A 23137-nucleotide genomic window follows, 5' to 3' on the forward strand; every position below is an offset into this window, starting at 1 on the left:
AGAAGACATTGTCACGGTCGGGCAGAAACCTGTTTTTTTTCACAGATACTTCGTATTTTAATGTTTTTAAAATAATTATAAAAAAGGAACTTCTTTTTTTAACATAAAAGGTTTCTGCCAAACAGCAACATTTCTTACGAGGGTACACAACACTGTAGTACTGTGTGCACAGCTATTCAGCCACTGTCTGTAATGTGGTAGAGTAACCTCACTCTAGTCTAGATTCTGTTTAAGTGAACTGTTAAACCACTGGCATCCATCTATAAATTCCTGGAATCTCTGTCTCTGTATTTAAGTCTGTTCTTGGATCAGATGAGCAGTTTTCTAGAACAGGCCTGCTCCGGATGGGCAAGCATGTGTTCTGAACAGCGGGCACGCCCCTAACATTGCACTAGAACAGTAAATTACCAACACTAATTCTGCCATCACAAACTTGCTTTGATTGTATAAGCGAGTCTGGGCATATGCAGAGCATTGCAGACATGAAAGTATGTGCAGCAATCCCAGTTGACACTACTGTAGGTCCACACCAACAGCAGTATTCTATCTATTACATAGAATGATGTATCTGTGTGAGAATTGCTGCCATTCATATCTCTACAATCATCTTCATTCCTGTGTTCATTCCTGTGTTCATCTTCATTCCTGTGTTCTCTCTCCCTAGATGGGTGGTGTTTGAAGAGCCAGGCTTCTCTGGCGAGCTATACGTCTTGGAGAAAGGCCTGTATGGAAGCCCAGAGGACTGGGGGGCGCTGCGTCCCAGAATTGCCTCACTGATGCCTGTCATGCTGGTAAGAGTGATTCACACGTAACCCTGACACATTACCAATTTTCTGAGGTAGCAAGGTCAAGGTAGCCTGACACTCAGCCTGAATTTTCATTTCGTTTCACTCCATTATTCAGTCTGAAAGCCCTCCCTACTACAGCCGTTTTGAGATGGGCGTTGTCAAAGCGGCAGTCTTCGGTGATTGGTTCATACCAACCAATCAGAATAGTAGGAAAGCAGATGACGTTGTTGTCAATCATGAGGCTATGGCTAACCCGTTTGCTAACCAAACAAACCACAGCCAAGTGAGCCAACGAGCGCTACTAGCATGTAAACAAAAGCGGTAAAATATGTCGGATGATGATGTTTATAAAACCTGTCGTTTCTGTAAAGAAACTATTTATCATACGCCGATTTAATAGCCAGATTGATACGGTCGTGTGTCACCGCAGTGGGGGCAGCCATGTTTGTTTGTGTCTGGACGGCGCTGTTGTTTTGACGTCATCGAGTTGAAACGACGCTGATTCGTCGTACAGATTTTCAACCGAGTCTCAGAGCTCCTTCGAGAGCGTCACCAGACCCTGAATCGCCTGAATATATTTTTGAGTGGTGTAAACCACTCCTACAACTGGCTTTTGTTGAGTGGTGTAAACCACTCCTACAACTGGCTTTTGTGTGCATAAAAAAATGACCATGGTTGCTATGTTCAAAATAATTTCTGACGTAATTAAATCACACCCGGGTGAACTGGATGACCGTAGCAACCGTGGTCATTTTCTCTGCGCAAAAAAAGCCAGTTGTGAAATCACATCCGGGTGTGATACATACATTTATCAAAAATGATAGCTTTTTTTACTTAACATATTTTGTGTGATTTCATTACGTCAGACATTACGTCAGACCACAGCTGATCATGCTATATAAAACCTTACACCACTCAGTTCACACGGGTGTGATTTTTATTTTAATGGGCGTGGCTAGCGATTCAGGGGCTGGAGCCAGGCTAAGGTCAAGGTGGCTTGATAATTAAATAGACACCCTTAACCCATTTAGACCTGAGGGCGCATCAGTGTCGCATTAGCTTTTAACCCATTTAACCATTATTTTTTAATTTTACATGTTGAAAAATAGGACATCTACAAGCTCATAGCGCGACACTCGGTGCCGCGCTTTGAGGTTGTAGATCTGCTATTTTTGAAAAATTGTGAAAATGTGTGCAAATCTATATTCTTTCACAGCAAATCTATATAATCTTTCACTTGTGCTGAAAAAGATTGGTGTTAAACTAAAAACTCAGCTTCCCATCATGCACCTGTGCACAGTGTGAAGCTCAACAGCGCCACTTTCTCACCTGTTGGTACCCTAAACAGACAGACAGACATAGGGACACACAAGGCTACATGATGGAGGCGGTGTGCCCACCTTGTGACGGCAGCAGTTACTATTGAGTGAAGGATTTATGATTTTATGATGGAAATAAAATAATTAAGATGTTTTTATTGTTTTATTTTAGTTGTAGAGGGCAAGTATAATGTTTTAAGGCATATTTGTCTTATTAGCCAGGGTTCCTTTTAAGGTCCTTGATCTCATTCAAAGGTTGGATTTGTATTCACTTTGATTTTCTGGGTTTATTTCAGGATGACTATGAGAATGCAGCCAAGTTTAAGGTGAGTAATACAAAATAAGTTCAGAGCTTCACTTTTAATCTTGTTCAGGTGAAATATGGGTGAAATCTATCTAAATCTGGGGATTTATTGATCTGGGATGAGTCAGACTGGATGACTAAAGCCCCTTTCAGATGGGCAGCCAGTAACGTGCCTAGTAATTCATTTTTTAATGAGACCTGCATGTTTTTTTTGGTACGCGCAGAGAAGTCGAGCGACGACAACAAAATGTACATAACAACGAAAGCGTGTGGGCAGTGGGCACGGTGTTAAGACTCATTGTTGTGCTGTGGGTCGCTGTGTGTATCTCAGGTGCAGCTGTTCTCTGAGCCTAACTTCCAGGGCTCTGGCCTCATCCTGGAGGACAGTGCATCTTCCCTGCAGGACAGCTTCTCCGTGGCATCCTGCAGAGTGCTAGCTGGCAAGTGAGTACGGCTCCACCATTTCAACAAAATGGGACTGTTCACAGTCAGTTCAATTGTGATTCAATGCGTTTTTAACATTACATTGTCATTATTTTTTAAACAGGACAAGGATCCATACAAACCTAGAGGTGTGCATAGTTAGAGCCGTGAAATGCCAAGTGTTGTGTGTGCTTTATATGTTCCTCACCTGACTGCTCTAACCTGGCAGCTTACATTACCTAATAACTACTCCACCACTGTCAAATAATAAATAAATAATAATAATATCGTAATATGGCATAATAAGTGTTGTTCTTTTCCTGGTTGTAAACAATTAACAAAAACTGACAATTTGCAATAACTGCCAATCTACAAGTCAATCTGAGAGCCATGTTATTGGTGAAGCGAGCATAACCAATACAGAAGGAAAGACATGCCTGAAATTTATACAAGGGAAATATGCAGTATTAAAATGACATAACTTTAAGCCAAATATTCTAGATCATCAAGAATAAGAGGCACTAGACATTTATGTACTTAACTCATTAATTAATTACCCATGCTTTGCGAAATATGAATTCCTGATGCATCCAACCCATACACCACAGTTTACTGTACATTCTCTCAAATTCTAATCAGATGTGTGATGACTTTCATTTAACATTTATTAAAAAAGTAAGATCTATTGCATTGTGTGTGTGTGTGTGTGTGTGTGTGTTTCAGCTGGTTGGCATACGAGGCACAGGAGTTCACTGACAAGATGTACGTGTTAGAAGTGGGGAACTACCCTGATCTGAGATCAGTGGGCTGTGTGAATCCCACCTCCTCCATCCTCTCTCTGCAGACGACTGGCTTTGTAAGTTTTACTTCATCATTCTAACCACATGGCGTGTTCCAGGTGGAGATAATTTAAAAAATCTGTACCTAAAGAGGTCCGGACAAGAAAGCAGCATCATGGCGGCCAATCTTCCTCCCACAGAATTCACTCTCTCACTGTCTTCACTCTCTCACTCTTCGTAGGAGTTCTCACTGCCGTCCATAACTCTGTTTGAGCGCTGTGGTCTGCGGGGAAAGAGGGTGGTGTTGACGGCCGGCTCCGTCAACCTCCAGCTGGCTGGGGGCTGTGGCAGAGTCCAGTCTGTCCAAGTGGAGGGGGGAATGTGAGTACCATTCTTGACCGTTTTACTAATCAGGGGTCATAACCATGTTGGCTTGTGGTGGCCATTTTTGTCAAAATTCAATGTTTGCCACGGACATACAAAATGAGCGGTCAATAATATTACCAGAAAACACATGAAGAGATAGCCCGGAATGACCATAACAGGTCTGTAACTCTGAGGGTGTACACTGTACAAATGGGGTTAACATTTATTAATGGGGTTCCATTTGTACACTCTGAGTTATGGTGGTCCTTGCAAATAAAAGGTTTGAGAACCACTAGTGGACTCATAATGTGTCAGTGTTGTAGTAGATCCTTGTCATACATATTCTGAAGAAAACCTGGAGACTTGACGTTCAGTAATTAGGTATTATGATCAAAATAATATTATAATGGTGTGTAAAACAGAAAATCAAAACTTTGTGTCATCCGTTGTGTATGGACATATTGATGACCCCTGAATGTAATGTTTTGCTATCAAGCTAATACAATTTCGACCTATAGTTTGAGATTGCCAGCATGATGTTATTAGGAATGTGTCACATTTGTGTGTGTGTGGGGGGGGGGGGTGGCCGGAACAGAACTCACTATGCTGTTGAAGCAATTTTTGTCTGTCAGTTAGGTGTGAAACAGAACATCCATTATCTTGCACATGCCCTTCAAACAAAGACTTGGTAGCTCTCAACAAATGCTGTTCATCAGCGTTGGGGTGGCTGGTATAAAAAGAACAGTGCTCACACAGTTTTGAGGACAGACACGGACAAACCTGTCAAGCAATGTATTGTGGATTTGAGTGCATGGAACTCTTCCCTTTAGCTATTCATCACCACAGAGAGGCACAGAGAGCACATGCATTATTGACATACCAATTCCTTCAAGAAACTTCATTTGAGTAGCATTTACATAATTGCTTCTTTTGAAATATCAGAGATTTTGGACCACTGTATATCCTGGAACCTGACAGTTTATAAAATGTAGAATGCTACATTCGTCAGCATGAGAGCAGTATCTCATGCTGTTAATGTGGCAGATTTAGATAGTTCCAGTGGAAATGTGAGGGTGATGTGCGAGATTCAGATGGCACTTGTCAGCTCACCCCGAGGGAACAGAAGGCCAGACCTGTCTGTGTAGTGTCAAATTCCAACCACAAGAGAGATGGGGATTCAGCCAGAGAATGGAGCCATTGAGTGCATGCAGGCATCACTGAAATATCCATTTGCCTAAAATGTATGAAACATTGTGGGAAACGTTGTGTGGGCAAGGAATTGCATGGCAGCATTAAAACAAAAAATGTCAATGATTTACAAAATAATTCATTTGAAAACAATATTGATCTTTACTTGTACTAAACAATGGCTTTCAAATGAACAGCTGAACTTTCTGGCAGTCACAATCAAAGAGCAAAGGAAGGCATAATAATATGGGCTGCTGAATATCTCCTTTGAATGTCTGAGTTTTGACATGATTAATTTATTAACAGGTGGGTTCTATACGAGGGTATAAACTATCGGGGAGCTCAGATTCTGCTGAAGCCCAGTGAAGTACCTGATTGGCGCACGTTCTGCAGCTGGCAGCGAATTGGATCCCTGCGCCCTCTTATCCAGGTAAGAGGTCACATGCACTAAGGCTACTTCAAGGGTGTTTTTTGGCTGGAACATGAAAGGAGTGAGCCCACCAGATGGACATGATCAAGTTACAGCATTAGCCTAGCAATGGACTAGCCAATTTTCTCCCAATCTGAGTCATTTAAGAGATCTACCTAAATCTGCTGTGGCGACCCCTGAAGGGAAAAGCCGGAAGATAAAGAAGAAGACTAAAACTCTCACATTTCAGAAAATATAGACATCTGAAATACTTTGCATTTTTCCAAATTAGTCCAAATTATTTTCTGTTTTATTCCCCGATTTAATGTATTTGTAATAATCTAAAGTTGTCCTGGTCAAGTTTCCTTTGCTCCCGTGCCAAGCCATTTACCCACACGAACCCTATCGCCACTAGTTCTCTGTCTGTAGTGTCACTCTGATAACAGCAAATCAACCTCAGTATGGAGTGGGTATTTAGTATCACCATGGATGGACAAAGCTTTCCTGTATGTACAGCTGTGTTATAAAGGTCATCCAATTACTTACAAGATTGACTCAATCATAACTGCCAGGTGCAGCAAGCTCTCAGTTAGCTCATAACATTAGCTTCTGTTGCCACTCGTGTTCCACTTCTCACTTGCGTTCTCATACAAACCCCTTACACAACAGCAGCCAATACGGCTTCACGTCCCATTGGCTTAGAGGCAGCCAATCATGAATAAAGTGTCCACTACCGTCGTCAAAATCAATGATGATGATGACATATGAAAAGCAGAGGACTGGCACCGTACATACTGTACAAATAATGAGCTGGGTCAGGATGGAAGCATTCCTTTTGTGGTACATTGAACAGACATCAAACCATAATAAAGGTCAACCCAGACCACAAACAAGGTACTGTACTGGCAGAACTATGGGCTGTCATTTGATACGTGCTGCTGAAAATCATTAAGATGATAAACATGACACAACAAGTAAAAATATAATGCAAGGGACTGGACTTTGCATTCTGGTAACATTGTATGGGCGTTATTTACCTTAAACTCTCACATACAGTTATTACGCTGCATACTGTGTTGTGTACCTGTATGCACACACCAATAAATATGAACTGTGCAGAAAATGGTGGTGATGTCATATTTTCATGCGGACAGACTCTGTATAGATGTGCCTCTAGTCTAGATACTCCAAATTAACAGAAAGTGCACGTGTCCCCTGAGCAGAAGCAGGTGCCCTTCCATTTGAGGAACAATGCGACTGGGATGTTGATGTCAGTGACTGGGGAGTTGGACGATGTGAAACTCATGCGCATTCAAGAAACAGAGGAGACAGGGGGAGTTGAGCAGGTCTGGTTCTACAGTGAAGGACATCTCCATTGCAAGGTACCAGTACCATCGTCAAAACTATCCCAAGCCAACTATTCTATAAAGATAGAACAGATTTAGCCTGGATTGGAAAAATGTTTTTTCTTAGCCTAGCCAAACACTTTGTGTACGTATATTTCCTGTAGGTCAAAGCTCACCTCTGACAAGGTACACCAGCCTAGGGGTGGGCGATATGGAAAAATATATATCACAATATTTTTTCAATCAGTTTCACGATACATGATATTTTCACGATATTCTTTCATGCGTTTTTTTTAAAGGTTATTGTTCCTTAAGTTACAGTACAGATAACGTTCTCCAAAAGTATAAATTAAGGTATAGAACTGCAAATCATAGAATGCGCATTCACTGTGTCACAATATATATGATATCTCTGAAAAGGCATATTGTGGAGACATTTTACCACGATACAATATTAATCACCATATCGCTCACCCCTAACAGCTGTGTGCAGAAGGGTGAAATCAGCCCTCAGTGCCTTCTGTCAGAAATAAGAAATATGAGCTTACACTTTTCTTACACGAGTTGGGCATTGTCATAATCTACTAGAGTCTGGAAAACCATTGTGGTAGCCAGCTCGTAGCATGGCTCGTTAAGTCAGTAGAAATCCATACCTCCTGAGTTTGAATCCTGCTTACGCCACTATTTTTGTGGGCAGATAAAGTAAAGTTTTAGACCATGGTCGGTTAAGACTGATATTACGGAGTCCGACATACATGGCCGGTTAAGACTGACTAATGTCTGACACACAGTACATACGTTCACCTGTGGCTTTGTGCGGTGCCACTCAAAGTGACTACTGGGTTGGGCTTGCTGGATGCATGGGCCAACAGAAGCAGTTGAGGGATTACTATGCAGCTGGTGTTGTTGCTAGTACAGCATAATTATCCAGAGGGTCATGCTGAATTTCTTAAACCGCCTGTGGAGGTACAGACATTGTTGGGCCCTTGACCTTTCAACAAAATGTCTATCTCATCTTGTTGTTTACCAGTATCCTTCAATGTCAAGTGTGAGACAGAGCAATGCAGATTCATCAAGTCTCTCATCATATGAGTCATAATATGACTCAGCTTTAGACTGCATCTTGAAACTCTTTGGGCAGAAACTCAAACCACTGAGTCCTAGTCCTGGACATAATGCTATGCCTGTTTACATAATTGAAATACATTTTAATCAATGAGAAGTCAAAGTCTCTCTTATATAAAGATTTGTTCATACAGTACTTTATTTGGTTCCCAAACTAGTGAAAATAGCAGATCTACAAGTGCACAACGCGTGTCATTTCATGTCATTTCTTGATTTCTTTGATTTCTTCATGAAATTACTGAAAAAAATCATTGAGTTTAGTTTTTAATTCATGAAAATCTTTGCTTTTTTGGGAATGTTTTTTAAATAATTAAAATCAAAATGTAGGAAACAAAAACTAAGGGGACCCATAATGTTCCGCGACTCGCAAATGGGTCCCTATCCATTGTTTGGGAATCAGTGCTTTATAGTATAACGTTCATGACTCCATTAGACTAGGGGCAGGGGGCAGGAACGCCCTGGCAGGAACGCGGCCCCTGCCCCTGGAGATCAGGCTTGCCGAGTCTGTGTCACATTTTAAATGCTCCTAAAGACACATTTTTACAGAGCTGCATTTAGCCCATCACCCATGTGATTCTTTTATTTTGTATTATTATCTTCTATTATGTTCTATTGACAAATGTCTTCTATTGTATTCTATGCCTTTTTGATCCATGTTCTCTCTCTATATTTCTGTTAAGCACTTTGACTTGTTCTTAAAAGGTGCTATATAAATAAAGCATTATTATTATTATACAGTATTATAGAGGTTGGTGCAATGGACTGCATATACTGAGTAACAGTGACTGAGGTTCTTGTCTGTCAATTACAAATTAGCAGACACTTATACCTACAACTTAAAAACTACTATACCAGGTAAACAATGAACCCAAGTTCAGAAAATTACGACTTTACTGTAGTGTAGAATTTAAAACCAAGATAAGACAACACTTATGCAATATTATGATATCCAAAATCCCAGACAATATCTAATCTCATATATCAAGCTATTGCCCAGGCCTAAATGCCTTTTTACACCTTATTTACATAAGGTGTAAAAGCACTTTGTATTCCCTGTGTATGAAATGTGCTATGCCTCAGCTCAACCAAACAGTTTCATCGATGAAATGTAACCACTAGCGAAAATAGCCGATCTAGCTATAGAAGAACTTATAGATTGGCTATTTTAGCTATTCATCATATAACTAAGTATACAGGGCTTAGATAGATGGTTAGACCCTAGCAGAAGTCTCATCCTAACCTCTCCCCCCCTGTGTTTGTACTGTGTGTAGCTGCTGGAGGAGTGCTGCCTGAGCCCCAGTGGGAGTATGATCATGGCAGGGAGCCGTATGGGTCTCTCTTCGGAGCCCAGCAAACAGCAGCTGTGGAGCATAACACCTGACGGTCTCATCCGAATCACTGCCTCCCCTGATCTGCTTCTGGAGGCCAAAGGTGGGCTGGAGTGATTGTGAATTTGTGACATGTTGAGATGTCTCTCTCTGTGTGATGTGTAAATGTGTCTCTTTGATGCGTGTCTTCCTTTGATGTTTGGTGTGTGTGTACTATCGGTTAGTACTAGACAAGTTGGGTTTGTCACTTAGCATAATACAATGCGTGCCTGAAGCCAGGTTTAGACAGCATTAGAAATTTAAAGTCAACATATTTAGCCTTTCTGTTGCAGTTTAACTTGATACCATCTTCAATGCTGTAACGTTGCAAATCCCACTCAAATTCTAATACGCCATGCAGATTAAAAGAAATTCTGTATTTTGCACAGATATGAAATTACACAGCAGAAAATTCAAACTATGGTACATTACTGACTGAGTAAGTCTCTATCATTCAGAAGTAATTTAGACTCTTATATCAGGTAGAATTAAATTTAGAATCGGTTCACAGGTGTTTCTGTAAGAGGCTTCCTTTGGAATCACTGTGAATTAGTGACACCTTGTGGAATAAACCATGCTAGTGTTAAAGATACAGTAGGTTTACATTTACACTGTATAACGGACACTTAGCCTGGGCAGCATTCCTTTTCGGGTTTATGATCCGGTCGGGAGCGGATGATATCGTTACGTCACGTTGTAGTCATTGTTTTGTAGTAATCAGGCAGGAACCATCAATCTGGAACTTCCTTTCCTTCAAACCAATTTATCTCAATAAAAGCTGCAGGCTACGAGATTGTTATTCTTCCGGTTTGAGGGAAAGAAAGTTCCAGATTGATGGTTCCTACCCGATTACAACATGACGTAAGGATATCATCCGCTCCAGACCAGTTCACACAGCAATTTAGTAACACAGACCAGGCTTTCCTCCGAGGTGGAAAGCCTGGTGACGCGAGGTTAACAGACACTAGATCATTCCCAGTTAAGTAATGTTTAAGATGTTTATACATTTCAGACCCTAATTACAATCATGCCTTTATAAAAGAGTAAGAATATATTATAGCCTAAAAGACTAAGAAATGAACAAAGCTATAACATACTGTCTGTAATGTACAGATGTGTAAAATAAACATTTCTAATAACACAGATATGAGCTCATTCAAGGAAATGAACACACCAAAAAAAACCAATAAATCTACTGCAATATTCATGTGCATGTAAACCCACTCACTGGTGAGCAATCTCCTCTCTCTTCTGCAGGGGGTCATAACTACGACAAAAACCAAGTGATTCTCAACACTTTTGATCCAAAGAAACTCACCCAAAGATGGACAGTGGAGATTCTTTGAAGACCTAAGCAGCAGCATTATTGGAGCCCCAATATTCTCTGAAAGAGCATTCTGTGCCCGCGGGCTCTGGGGCAAGGATGAGATGCAATGTTGGCGTCAGGACCATATCATTTCCCATGAGAAGGTCAACATGGGGGAGTTGTGGAAAAATCCATAAGATTGTATTACTAGCCACTTTAAACACCAAAAGAAAAGGACAAAGAAATGGCATTCATTACCGTTACGAGAAAGGACTCGAACTTGAAATGCACATGTATATTGTTTTACACATCCAGTAATATACCATGAGGTCTATATAGTATTTCTTTCCCATGAATTAAGCTGCTTGCAAGTGTAATATTATAAATGCCTCGCTCACACCTTGTTAATGCAATGTTCTTTTTGGTACAGTTATTTTATTCCTGCCGTTTCCATTCTGTGTAAATAACATCAGAGATGATGAAATCCCCTCATTTGTTACTTCCTTGTACTCAACACTCAAACTGTTATTTTCAAATGAAATAAAATGTGTATTATCAGCCAATATTTCAGACACTTTACATTTTCAAGCATGATATCAGCCACACTTAGTAAAGGAAAACCCAATCAAAAAATAATAGTGATAAATCTATTTTATTTTTGTAACCAACATATATAACCAGTCAAAACAATTACAACATTGTATGTTAGGCTTTTACCATTTTGTTCCCCCAGTGTAGCTTGAATTCTTTACTTTGGTTCACTTTTACATCACTGAAAAACCCTGGGTGGAGGCTAGCAAGGTTGTGAGAGGTGTCATTTCCTACACAGTAAAATCCTCAGTGTTAATTCATCCATTTGAGGGTGTAAAAAAAAGTTCACCCTACGAGTTAAATGAACATTGAGGATTTTACTTTGTATGCGGCTAGCTGTCACATTGACAGCACATGGTCCACAACCCTCAGCCATTGGATACAAGTTGTACCATTCATGTAAGGTGAAGTCATGCATGCTGTTGACTGCACATCCCCCGTGGCCTTTGTCTCTCTGGACAGCTGAGCTCACTCCCATTCAGTAGTTGTCTTTGGGAGATCGCAAAGAAAAATATCGTCTCTCCGCATTCTGTCTATTATCTTAGTGCAGCTCGCATCTGCATCGCATCTGCATCTCCAGCCTCTCTGGGAAGGTCCTCGACCATCTCTTTGGCCTGTGTGATTCCTTCATCCTCTTCTACCACTCTGACCACCGTCTTCCCCCTGGCATGGCCCTGCTCCGCCTTCTGAAAGGCCTGAGGCACCTGGGCGAATGGAAACTGGGCCTCCACCACCGGCAGAATCTGAGGTGGACCAGGAGAAGCGTTGTCATAGATAACCAAGTCAATCTCTCAGGGAACACCTGTATTCATATCCGTGCAAAAATATCCCATATACGTTCAGTAAACGATTATTTTTGAGACCCTCCTATGCCCAGGTTTGTGCGTCTGGGTGTACCCCAGCCCATTGTGATGATTTGATTGGCTGAGCACGAAATGTGATGTATGGGATTGTACACCCCACAGTTCACACAAGTGATTTTTATTTTATTTATTAAATAAAAGGTAGAGTATGCAATTGTATGTTTTTAGGTTAAAGCACTATATTCTGATAATCATTACAATAGTGTTCAGTAACCAGCACTTTAATAGAAAATACATTTTCAGGTGGGTGGCAAATCTTCAGCCCATCAGGAGAAAGTACCAATTATTTATCAGCTACAATTTTCGAGTGTGTCACCACTTCTTGTACTGGTATTGTATGTGTTCACTGATTTAAACACATTTTGGAGACCCCTATTACTGAAGACATTCAATGAGTATCAGAATATAACCTAGTAGAAAGTATTTGGGAAAAAAAAGAAAAAACGATTAAATATATAATGATATGCCTAAAATCGGGGGGGAAAGTACTGATGTACAATACTACTGTAAATGTTGTGCATAGTTGCATATTGCAATAATATTGTGTGGTTGTCACAAAATCCCCAAGGCACACCTGGACTAGTCACATGGCACACAAAGTGTGCACGCTGTTTGGGAATCACTGCTTTATAAATATATCGGGGGTAAGAATGGCCACAATCCTGCATTTCCTGCCAATGCCAAATCATCCCCAGCAACTAAGTCATTCACCGTTGCATTCATAGTGTTCAACCAAACAGAAAAAGAAAGAGATGGAGGGGTTTAGAATGTGATGAGGCTGGACATTACTTAACTACACGCCCCACCCCACTACCCCCCCTCCCCCCCACACACATACACACACACACCACTCCAACCGGACTTGTTATTCTTGTCAGCATCTCCCGTCATTCTCAATGAATGGGGAGCACAGCATCACACTGCAGACCGTCCACTCCAGTCCACACGTCTGAATGAGAATCAGAGATATGGAGTCAGAGGTTGTTTGTGTGTGTGTGTGTGTGTATGTGTGTGTGGGTCATCAATACGACTTCCCACCACACCTCGGCCACCTCACACACACACACAGAGAGATCCGAGCATGCTGCTTGCTGTAAGCCCTAGGACAAAGGGTCTGAGGTCCGGTGCGCTTAACGAATGGCTGCTCAGCACTGTTTGAAAACCCATTCATAGCCTGCCGGGGGCGCCTGACTCATCGGGCCGGCAAACCAGCCACAACCAACCAGCACAGCGGGGAGGAGATCTGAATAGGGCAGCAAGCAATGCACGGCATCCCTGGCACGCTCCTGTGTTCAGTTTGGTGTGCAGTATCCCATTGCATCGATGTTGCATACTTTACACGCCGCAGTCTGACAAAATTGCTACATAACACATCTTCTCCCTTGTCATTCAGTGTAGGTTGTTCAGTTTGCAGGTAGCCGTGCGGCTATATACAGTAAATATATGTATAGATATAGATATATACCTTTCCTGCTTCCACCAGCTGGCAGACCTCGTCCAGGGCAGGGCCATCAGGAGCATAGAATCCCCAGCGGTAAAACGCCCCGTGTGACATAATGTTCTGAGAGGCAATCAGAGAGGAGAGGAGACAATAACTAAAGATGCAAGATAGATCATTATGTCACGACACTAAGAAACACCGGACAACAACAGGGATATCATTGGATAGCTGCCATCATCATTTGGTTATTGCTGTGTATGGATTTTTCATACTGCACCTTGAATTCTAATGTGATGGTGCAAGTTTCAGTGTACTGAATACTGTTCCCCTCAGACAATTATGTTGCTACTTGCTAGAAGAACTTGTAGTTATATGAGAATATGAGAATTAAATTAGAATACATCTACAGTAATCTACTGTATGTATAGACGCCATATCACGCAAGCATAAAAACAAAATGTTTTGTCAAAGTACAGAATAAGACCAATCAATGTTCCTTGAATATACAACAAAGAAGTGCAATAGGCCTCCAAATGAGGTCTCCAAATAGTATTGAGCTTGGGTATAAATAATAAACAACTCATTCATGTTCGTCTCATCTGCTACCAAAGTACGACAATCAAACCTTCATGCATAGTTAATGAGAGACTTAGCTTGCCAGACAATTAAACTAACTAGTGGTAACAGAGAAAACACATGTAATTTCTTATCAAGTGAACCCAGGCTGCTGGAATGTTATGTAGTCAATATACATGGATGTAAGCAAAGTAGTATAACACTTATATTTGCTACTAGATGTCAACCAACAAAACAAGTCACCAGTGACTAATAGGCTGTTTATCCCACCTCTGGCATTTTATTGATGACATGTACCGAAGATCCTTGAATGCAAAAAAACATTTAAGATTTAAGCTACAGCTATGCACAGATTTAGAAAGGCGTTAAGAAGCCAGGTGACTATTGTTTTAGACATGCAGCGGTTACAATGAGTGTGTACACTCATTGTGAGTGAACTGATCACTTGAACTCTCTGCACTTTATATTTATTCACTATTCTTTGCACTGTCTTGTCCTGTTTTGCACTTGTTCTAATGTTGTAACTGCACTCTGCTGTCCCACCAAACCAAATTCCTAACATGTTTACATGTCATGGGATGGCAATAAAGTCTTCTGATTCTGATTCTACACAACATGTTCTGGGCAGTCTGTGATAAATGTTCTAGGCAAACAATCAGCACAAATAGACGATCGACATGCTCACATCTTTCAAGCCGATCTACATATTCACATGTCCTTTCGTGATGCATTTTGAGCTTGTAGATTGACCGTTTCTCGATATGCAAAGCATATAGGGTTTAAGTGGTTGTTAATACTATTCAATAATTCATGCTAATTATGAGCCTCACTTTGCCACACCTCTAAGGCTTTTGAAACACTGGGGCCACTTTCCAAACAGACAGCCTCATGTCTTTCTGCTTCTTTCAACAATGTTCTCAAATTATCCACCAGAGGATGCTGTTAGGCTGTACTTGCCCCTTTGCAAAGAGTCACTGTCCAGTGTTGACTGCACTGGGTGTGACTGACTCATAGGTCTGAGCTCCGCCAAACTGACCAGGCGACTGCTCCTGGGGGGGGGGGACAATGGGCCCCGGAGGCTTGGTGGGAAACACACAAACACTGGTATTTGCAGGGGGAGAGAGAGTCAGCCACAATCTGCCCAAATACTGCTGCTTCAGCAAAATGACACGCACGCACACACACACACACACACACACACACACACACACGCATCGACACAACCATAATGCCGCCAGCTCTGCTGTCAGCCATGCCTGCACAACCCAAGGATAACTTGACTCAGTCCCCAGAGCAGCCCCACCCTGTTCCAAACTATTCATCCACTCTCTGTTCAGTCCAAACTCACTACACCTCTATTACACACATGCTCCGCAAACAGAGCAGTTGGAATTAAAGGGAACACGCTCCCGAAAACAGGGAGCTTTCACACACACAGAAACCAAAAACGAATGAAGTCTTGAGATTCCCTCTTCTGCACATACTGTATATGCCGTCAGGTTTAAATGACACCCTGCAGCGTATGCTACAGCTGATCAAGCATAAACTCTCGTGAATAAAGAATCCATTACAAAAGCAGAGTCAGGTTCCTGCAAGCCTCTTTGTTGCCTAATCCACCAAGGGAACATCAGTCCGTCTGATGTGGAGGCTGACTGAAAATTAAATCAGAGCAAAACAAAAACATCCACCAGCTGCAACAGGTGGACACCCACTTCACTGTGATGTAATTTCATTTTGTTAAGGTCATTAAGCTTTTATGCGTGGCGTGGTACTACTGTGTAATTCTTGACATTGTGCACTGTGTTGATCGTTGATTACCAATTCCAACAAAAAGGTGATTTCTGAGGCATTAAACAGTAACGGCTGGTTACTGTTAAATGGACCCCAAAAATCCTTTCCATTGGCAATTTTTAAATATTCTATTCAGTCCAATCTCCATTTCCTAAATATAGGTATACATTCTTAGACATCTGTTAATCTTCTAATCTACATGAAGTATGTAGTTAGTTAGATCGAGAAAAGAAAAGTATCTAATTTCAGACATTTTCTTTGTTGCTTTTACAACTTGCTTGTTGTTTTCCCAAAGCTCACTGAACTGTATTGTATTCCGAATCAAGGCGCTAATTAATATTTCTTCTGGCAGGTGGTTAGACAAGTCAGTGTATGTGTGTGTGTATATATATATATATATACACATCTTTCTACCTACCTCTCACTTCACCTCATCACTCCCCTGTGTGTTTAAACTTTTTATGTGAATAAATGTACCTGTATGGCCTTGTTGTGTAGGGAGAAGCCTGAGCGGATGGTTCCATCCACTAGGCCCATGGCGTCAGTGTTGTGGAGGAAGGGCGATACCAGGGTGACGTATTTGGCCCCGGTCCAGGACCTAAGCAGGCCCAGAGCCCACTGGTCCGTCTCACCGCCCACGTTGTCGAGAATCACATCAAACCTGCACAGTGTCAGCCTTATGAACAGGGGAGTATCTGGGAGGCAAAATCCTTTTCAGCTTTGCTACGCATGGATGAATATATATAAAAAAACACAACATCCTGATGGGATGATGAGTTACAAGATCATGGACTAAATTCAGTATGACAAATCGCTTGTTAATGTGCTAATTCCTTTTGGGTCAGAGATGAGGTTATGGTTGAGTGATTTTATTTCGAGAAAAAGATGGGAGGGTGGCAAATAGGGGCATCTAGCATCCCGTCAGGTCTCCATGGAAACAACAGGAATCAGATGTTCCTTGCTTTTTAGAGAAGATAGAAAAAAACACTCTATTAGAGCCACACACAACTCTTTCATTACTTTGTACTTCCTCCACACTCCACCTGACATAAAATCTTAACAAGACAAACTGACATGGTGACACAGGGGCCTATTTCTGGAAGAGAACATTATCTGCTCCAATTCATTCACTCTTCTAAGAATAAGCCAAGGATATCATTGCATCTGTTTGTTCCTCCGGTCTTCTTTAGAAACACGCTCCGATGGGGCATTAATGCGGTTTCCAGCATAATCACACATACCTCTCCATTATCTCCAGCTGTGCAGCCGCGTCCCCTGCAGCGTAGTCCACCACCTCGTCGGCTCCCAGCCCTCTAACAAGTCCCTCCGCGTTGTGAGCGCATGTTACAGTGACGTGGGCACCCCAAGCTTTCAATAACTGGCAGCACACACAGAGGTAAAGAAATATACATGTCAATCAGTGCTCCACAATTTAGTTATGCCAATTATTTCCTCCCTACACACATTCCTGTGTTGTTACTGCTGTTGCATCATACCGACTCACCTGCCATTGAGGAGCCCCTAACAGGAGGACGTAAAGCCTCCGCCCTACTCCTCCCGCCCAACACTCCCTGCTGACAGGCACCACCCCAACCCGTAAGGTGTACATGCAGTAACAATTATGACCCTCTCTGCCCGGCTTCCCTCCCCCGCACACGGGCCAGTTGTATTCGTATAAACACAGTGCATTCTAAGCCCCGAGCCCCGACTCCACGGTGGTGGGCAGCTACTTTACCACTGTTCCACCCGAGTGCTGTGGGCGCATATTCACGCAGAGTTTAAAATGGTCAGATATGATTGCTGATGGAGCTTGTGGAGTTTGACTTACCTGAATAGAAAATGTTCCCACACCTCCCGATCCTCCAGTGATCAAAACTCTGGAAGAAAAACAATTGGGAAATACAGAGTCAGTTACAGTACAGAAGTACAACTACAGCACTGGTTTTACAAGTCGGGGAGGCTGCGAGGGGGGCCAAAATTGTACGATTTTTTATAATAATCATCATCATAAAAATATTATGTACATATGATTTTTTCCAACTCAAATTCAATTCATAAGATAATTGTGCTAGTTTAACCACTTTGAATATCGGTTGTATTTCACGAATCCGTTGCTTTCAACCTGGTGTACCTATTTTGGAACTGTCATCACTGTCAAACATTTGCTTGTAGATAGGCTATTTTCTGGGGGACATTTCGCAAAAAGGGAGCCCACAGCCAGAGACTATGGCTATACACCAATTGGGATTATTTGGAAATAAGGGCAATGCATCTAATTTAAGTAACCATGCTGGAGTGATAGTTGCCTTTTGTCGGAGCAGTTGTCTCTGCAAAGGCCACCTGCATTGACGAGGGCAGACAAGGCTGTAGAGGCTACATAGGGAATGGATGCTGCCTCCACGTGACTCAGCGATTTTGGTTTGTGGGAGACCTGTAACACACAAACACCAGCTCAATATCAACAAGCATAGTCAAAGTGGCCACAGTCAAATCTGTGTTAATTCGTCCATTTATAACTCGCCGAGTATACAAATGTAACCAAATGGTAAAGATTTAAATTAACACTGAGGACTTTAGTGCGTGTGACGAGAACTACCGAGAAGCTGCCATGTGAACAGAGCTTCCAACAAGCCAAGGGAACGACTCCAAACAAGCCAGGGGGTTCAGAGGAAACACAGGGCAGTTTGTCTGTCTGCCTAATTGCTGCCTCAGAGGCTCACGCAACCAGAATAACTTAATCCCAATTAATTAACGTACCGTAAACGGCTGCAGGATAACATAACAGGGCATACCTCCTCCAGGCATTTTGCTGTTCATTTTGCTGTTCACAGTTCTGACACTCATGCCCTTGTTGCTGCTCGCTTGAAAACTGAGATATCATATGGAATTTCATTCTGTTCAAGGTTGAAAGGTCTGACAATAAACAAAATGTCCTGCAGGATTTTGGTCAGTTTGCAGTAAAAAAAATAATAATAATAAAAACAAAAACAAACAAAAAAGGTAAATTGACATATTTATTGGCAACAAATGGATTGCATTACTTTATATTCTTGTCATGCTGTAGCCAATTCAAATAAGACTTTTTTATTTTTCCACTAGAGTGCCTTGGTCTTTTTCCTTTTTTGCCATTTAACATTGTCACTCAATTGTACCAAAGAGCACCTTGTTTTGGGATTTCTACTATATATTTGTTTTAATCTGCCATATTTATTGTTGTGTGTGTGTGTGTGTGTGTGTGTGTGTGTGTGTGTGTGTGTGTGTGTGTGTGTGTGTGTGTGTGTGTGTTAGCCCTGGTCCAGTGCGTTAACAAGTTCTCACCAATGCCCTGCCAGGAAAGCCTCTGCTGCTCACTGGTAAAAATTCCACTGCCGTGCGAGGGATCCAACTTTACCAAAAATAAACAAAACCACGTCGGTACTCATCGAAACAAAGCCTGTTTTGCGTTGGTCAATGTCTATTCTCCAGTCTGGGAAGCCTCGCAAGACCCCAGCTTCTCTGTAAAATATACTTTTTGGACATAAAATAAAATACAATAATGTGTGTGTGTGTGTGTGTGTGTGTGTGTGTGTGTGTGTGTGTGTGTGTAGATAAGATAGATAGAATCAACTCATACTGTACCTCATACTCTGTAAGAGTCACAAACTCTGCAAGGCTTCCTTGTTTCCATGGAGGCACCGCAGCCCACACCTGAAACAGGATGTACTTTCAACAGGCTGTGCATCAGGCAATTTGGCAGCTAACTCTTTGTTGTTTGGGGTTAAATAAGTAATACATAATGTCAGATTAACTTAATTTTATATTGCAGAATGTTATTGTTCACTTTGCGTCATCACATTTCCTCTTTGGTCAAATACATGTTTTGTTTTAACTGTAAGTCTGCAGGGCGGATCCAACAATGAGGGGACAGGCCAGACCATTACCTCATCTCCTGGAGTGAAATGGGTCACTCCAGAGCCACAGTCCACCACCACGCCAGAGACATCACGGCCCAGTATCAGAGGAAACTCACTGTCATTCTGCATCAATATCTTTGGATCCCGCCTGAGGTTCAGCAGTGTAGCCCCATATCCACCTAAAATCAAAGTAAGGCATTGTGTTTAAAATGTAAAGCCTCCGTCACCTGGTCCATAGCTCTAATGCCGGTAGAGCTATGCGACTTTCGACTTCCTGCGCTCGCATGAAATGCAGACAAGCCTCTCGACTGTAGCGAAAATAAAAAGAACGTTTTCGATACAAAGATGGTTTGTGTGATGACAAAGCCTACTTTCCCTGGTGGATGCACTCTGAGCCCCCCACCACACGCATAAAATACACTTTTTGGCCAGAAAATGGTTTTTGTGTCACGGCAATATCAGTAGAGGGTGCAGTGGAGTAACTAAAAGTATTTTTATTCCGGTGGGAAAAATATCCTTGTCTGCCCAAAAAGTGAAGCAGCATTTTATGCGTGTGGTGGGGGCCCAGAGTGCGTCCACCACGGAAAGTAGGCTTTGTCATCACACAAACCATCTTTGTATTGGTGAGTAGCGAAAACGTTTTTTTTTTCTTTTTTCGCCAAAGTCGACTTGAGAGGCTGGTCTGCATCATGCAAGCGCAGGAAGTCGATAGTCGCATAGCTCTAATGCAATGACATTAGAGCTATGGACCAAAGCTAGCCAAAGGCACTGAGAACACACTAGACCTAGAATGTCTGACCATTTCATATACTCATGTATCACAGGCATAGAACCCTTCCGTCCGCTCCTGGTTGAATTGAATTATGGGCGGCCTAAATGTGATAAATGCTCCATTTGTACTCACCCATTAAATAATTCCAAAGACGTGGAGTGAAATATTGTCCTCTAGTTTCATATCCATGTGAAAGTTCTGGCACAAAACGTGTATTTAGTCAATTATCTCCACTTTTTCAAGAGATGCACACGGACGTCTTTCTCTCCGGGCGAGGGGCCCGGAATGATCGATGGACTGATTTTACCAATACTTCCTGTTGCTTACCGCAGACGTCATCACCAATTGACCAGGGAAACACAAAAGTTTGGGTCACACAATTGGCAAGTGGTGTGATTAATTACCCAGCACCTATCGCAAGGCACCTGCCAATTGTGTGTCCCAAACATTTTCCCTGGTCAATTGGTGATGACATTTGTGGTGATCAGAGGAATTTTGATAAATGAAGTCCAGCTGTCATTCCGGGCCCCTTTGCGAAAGAGAAAGATGTCCGTGTGCATCTCGTGAAAAGGTGGAGATAATTGACTAAATACACGTTTTATGCCAGAACTTTCACATGGATTTCACATATGTCACTCCACGTCTTTGGAATTAGTTAATGGGCGAGTACAAACGGAGCATTTATCACATTTAATGCCGCCATGTTGCACCCGAACAGAAATTAACCTGGGTGTTCTATGGCTTTTACCTCCTTTATGATGAATTCCTGTTCTGTTCTTTGGCTATATAGAAGTGTCTATTTGTACGTCTCTAAATGTTTTGATGAATTGAACAAGGTGGACCCTCTTGTTGCTTTATTGGGTCGTCAACTGTTAATAAATATTTCAATCAATCAATCTCTATTTGACATGTCAAAACTTCAATAGTTCCTTTTAAATGTCTCTTATTGTTACTGTTTCTTAATGCATTTGATACAGTTTGATTGCATTTCTTGCATTTTAATAGTATAGTTAAAAATGTTGTAACACAAGAATTAAACTACAAAATGCACCAAACCTGACTACCATGAGTCGCTATTAAACATTCAATCTTAAAACATGAATGCATAAGTGCACAGTAGTTACCACTTACCCCTCATCGACATATCGATTGGATTAAGGCTAGCAGCATGAACCTGGATCATCACATCACTGTCAGTAACAGTGGGGATGGTGGCTTCGTCTGTGAACCTCAAGACGGCATTGGTACCATACTCGTCAATAACCCAAGCTGGCATACAGTTCTGTTGTCTTGAAGACCTGCAAAAATGTCTTCTGCAATATACATTGCATCTTGCACGGGCTAATGTTTTGGTCGAACCTACCGCTGTCCTGTAGGAAGGACATAAAAGTCTTATCGATGTCAATAGTCTGACAGACCCCATTGAAGTACTATTTCTGTCTGGTCTACACAGTGATCCTTTTGACACCTAACCTAACCTACAGAGACATTTGGAAGTAGACAGGACACTAGCTAGCGAGCTATCCAGCTAATGTTAGCATGTCAAGGTTGGCTCCACTCACTGAATGTTATGCAAGTCAAGATAGGACACATTACGGATGCATGGCATGCCGTATTATGTAGATACTATCCGCTAAATTGGGCGAAAGGCTCTTCGCTATCCGTCACACAAATAAACGAGTGCCATTATTACCAATTAGCATGTTACTCTTCTAAATCCTGATCCCTAGCTGTACAGTCATACCCTTTGAACTCAGTGCAGCAGCCAATGAGACTGCTCGGCTGACAGGAAAACAAAACGTGCACTCTTCAAAGAAGTTGAAGGTTTGCTTCTGCAAAATCATTAGAGGTAATTTCATTTATTTCATTTATTTATTTATTCCGAACATGTTAAAATATAAACAAGAAAAGACAAAGTAAATATTAAAAACAAAAAAAGAAGCGTCCAAAGATAATAATAGTGATCTTTCATAATCCTTAACTTATCGAAAAAGGAGTAGGAAGAAGTTTATTGAAAACTTATCAAGTCCTACCCCTTCTTTGTGTATCTCAATACATCAAAACTTATCAAAATTATATTCAGGTTGATTTTTTTTTCTTTGTTTACACACTCACAGTATTAATAACAAAATGGAAATACAAAAAAAAACAAAAAAAACAATCAAGTCTATATAAGATCATTCAACTAAATATATAATTACAATGAATAATAATAATTATTAATAATTAATAATTATGGTAATGACAATACCTATTGTATATCATAAGATCAGCACTTTACCCAATTGGCTATTCTTCTAACCTATATCTCTTAATTATGTCGCTTTTGAACATCCCTTTGAACCCATTCCATGTCCTGCTTAGCTTCAGTTCATCTCTACATTTGTTCCACAGTGTAACCCCTTTGACAGAAATACAGTGTAATTTTGCATTGGTCCTCACAAGTGGCTGCTCAAACATACAAATTCCTCTTAAATTATAATGGCTCTC

At 41.4% G+C, this 23137-nt stretch overlaps 2 protein-coding genes across 3 annotated transcripts in view; one reads left to right on the forward strand and one right to left on the reverse strand.

Moving 5' to 3' along the window:
• LOC306941346 (uncharacterized protein) overlaps positions 1–11283 on the forward strand; it is a 33065-nt gene extending 21782 nt beyond the window's left edge. For both annotated transcript variants that reach the window (XM_079526768.1, XM_079526767.1), the window contains exons 14-22: positions 665–791; positions 2404–2433; positions 2743–2855; positions 3558–3690; positions 3855–3994; positions 5474–5597; positions 6800–6958; positions 9319–9478; positions 10672–11283. In XM_079526768.1, coding sequence (XP_079382894.1) covers positions 665–791; positions 2404–2433; positions 2743–2855; positions 3558–3690; positions 3855–3994; positions 5474–5597; positions 6800–6958; positions 9319–9478; positions 10672–10760 — 1075 coding nt within the window. In that variant the 3' untranslated portion in view covers positions 10761–11283. The remainder of the gene's footprint in view (positions 1–664; positions 792–2403; positions 2434–2742; positions 2856–3557; positions 3691–3854; positions 3995–5473; positions 5598–6799; positions 6959–9318; positions 9479–10671) is intronic.
• Positions 11284–11353: 70 nt separating this feature from the next.
• LOC306941347 (reticulon-4-interacting protein 1 homolog, mitochondrial-like) lies at positions 11354–22438 on the reverse strand. Its single transcript, XM_079526769.1, has 9 exons — positions 21779–22438; positions 19903–20054; positions 19601–19669; positions 18289–18413; positions 17811–17859; positions 17224–17360; positions 16460–16643; positions 13640–13735; positions 11354–12054 (listed from the first exon to the last, which is right to left on the reverse strand). Exons 1-9 carry the CDS (start codon positions 22068–22070, stop codon positions 11848–11850), a joined length of 1311 nt encoding a protein of 436 aa, XP_079382895.1. The 5' UTR covers positions 22071–22438; the 3' UTR covers positions 11354–11847.
• Between the last annotated feature and the right edge of the window lie 699 nt (positions 22439–23137).

The sequence above is a fragment of the Electrona antarctica genome (assembly GCF_951216825.1).
Source record: "Electrona antarctica genome assembly, chromosome: 17".
Taxonomy (NCBI): Eukaryota; Metazoa; Chordata; class Actinopteri; order Myctophiformes; family Myctophidae; genus Electrona; species Electrona antarctica.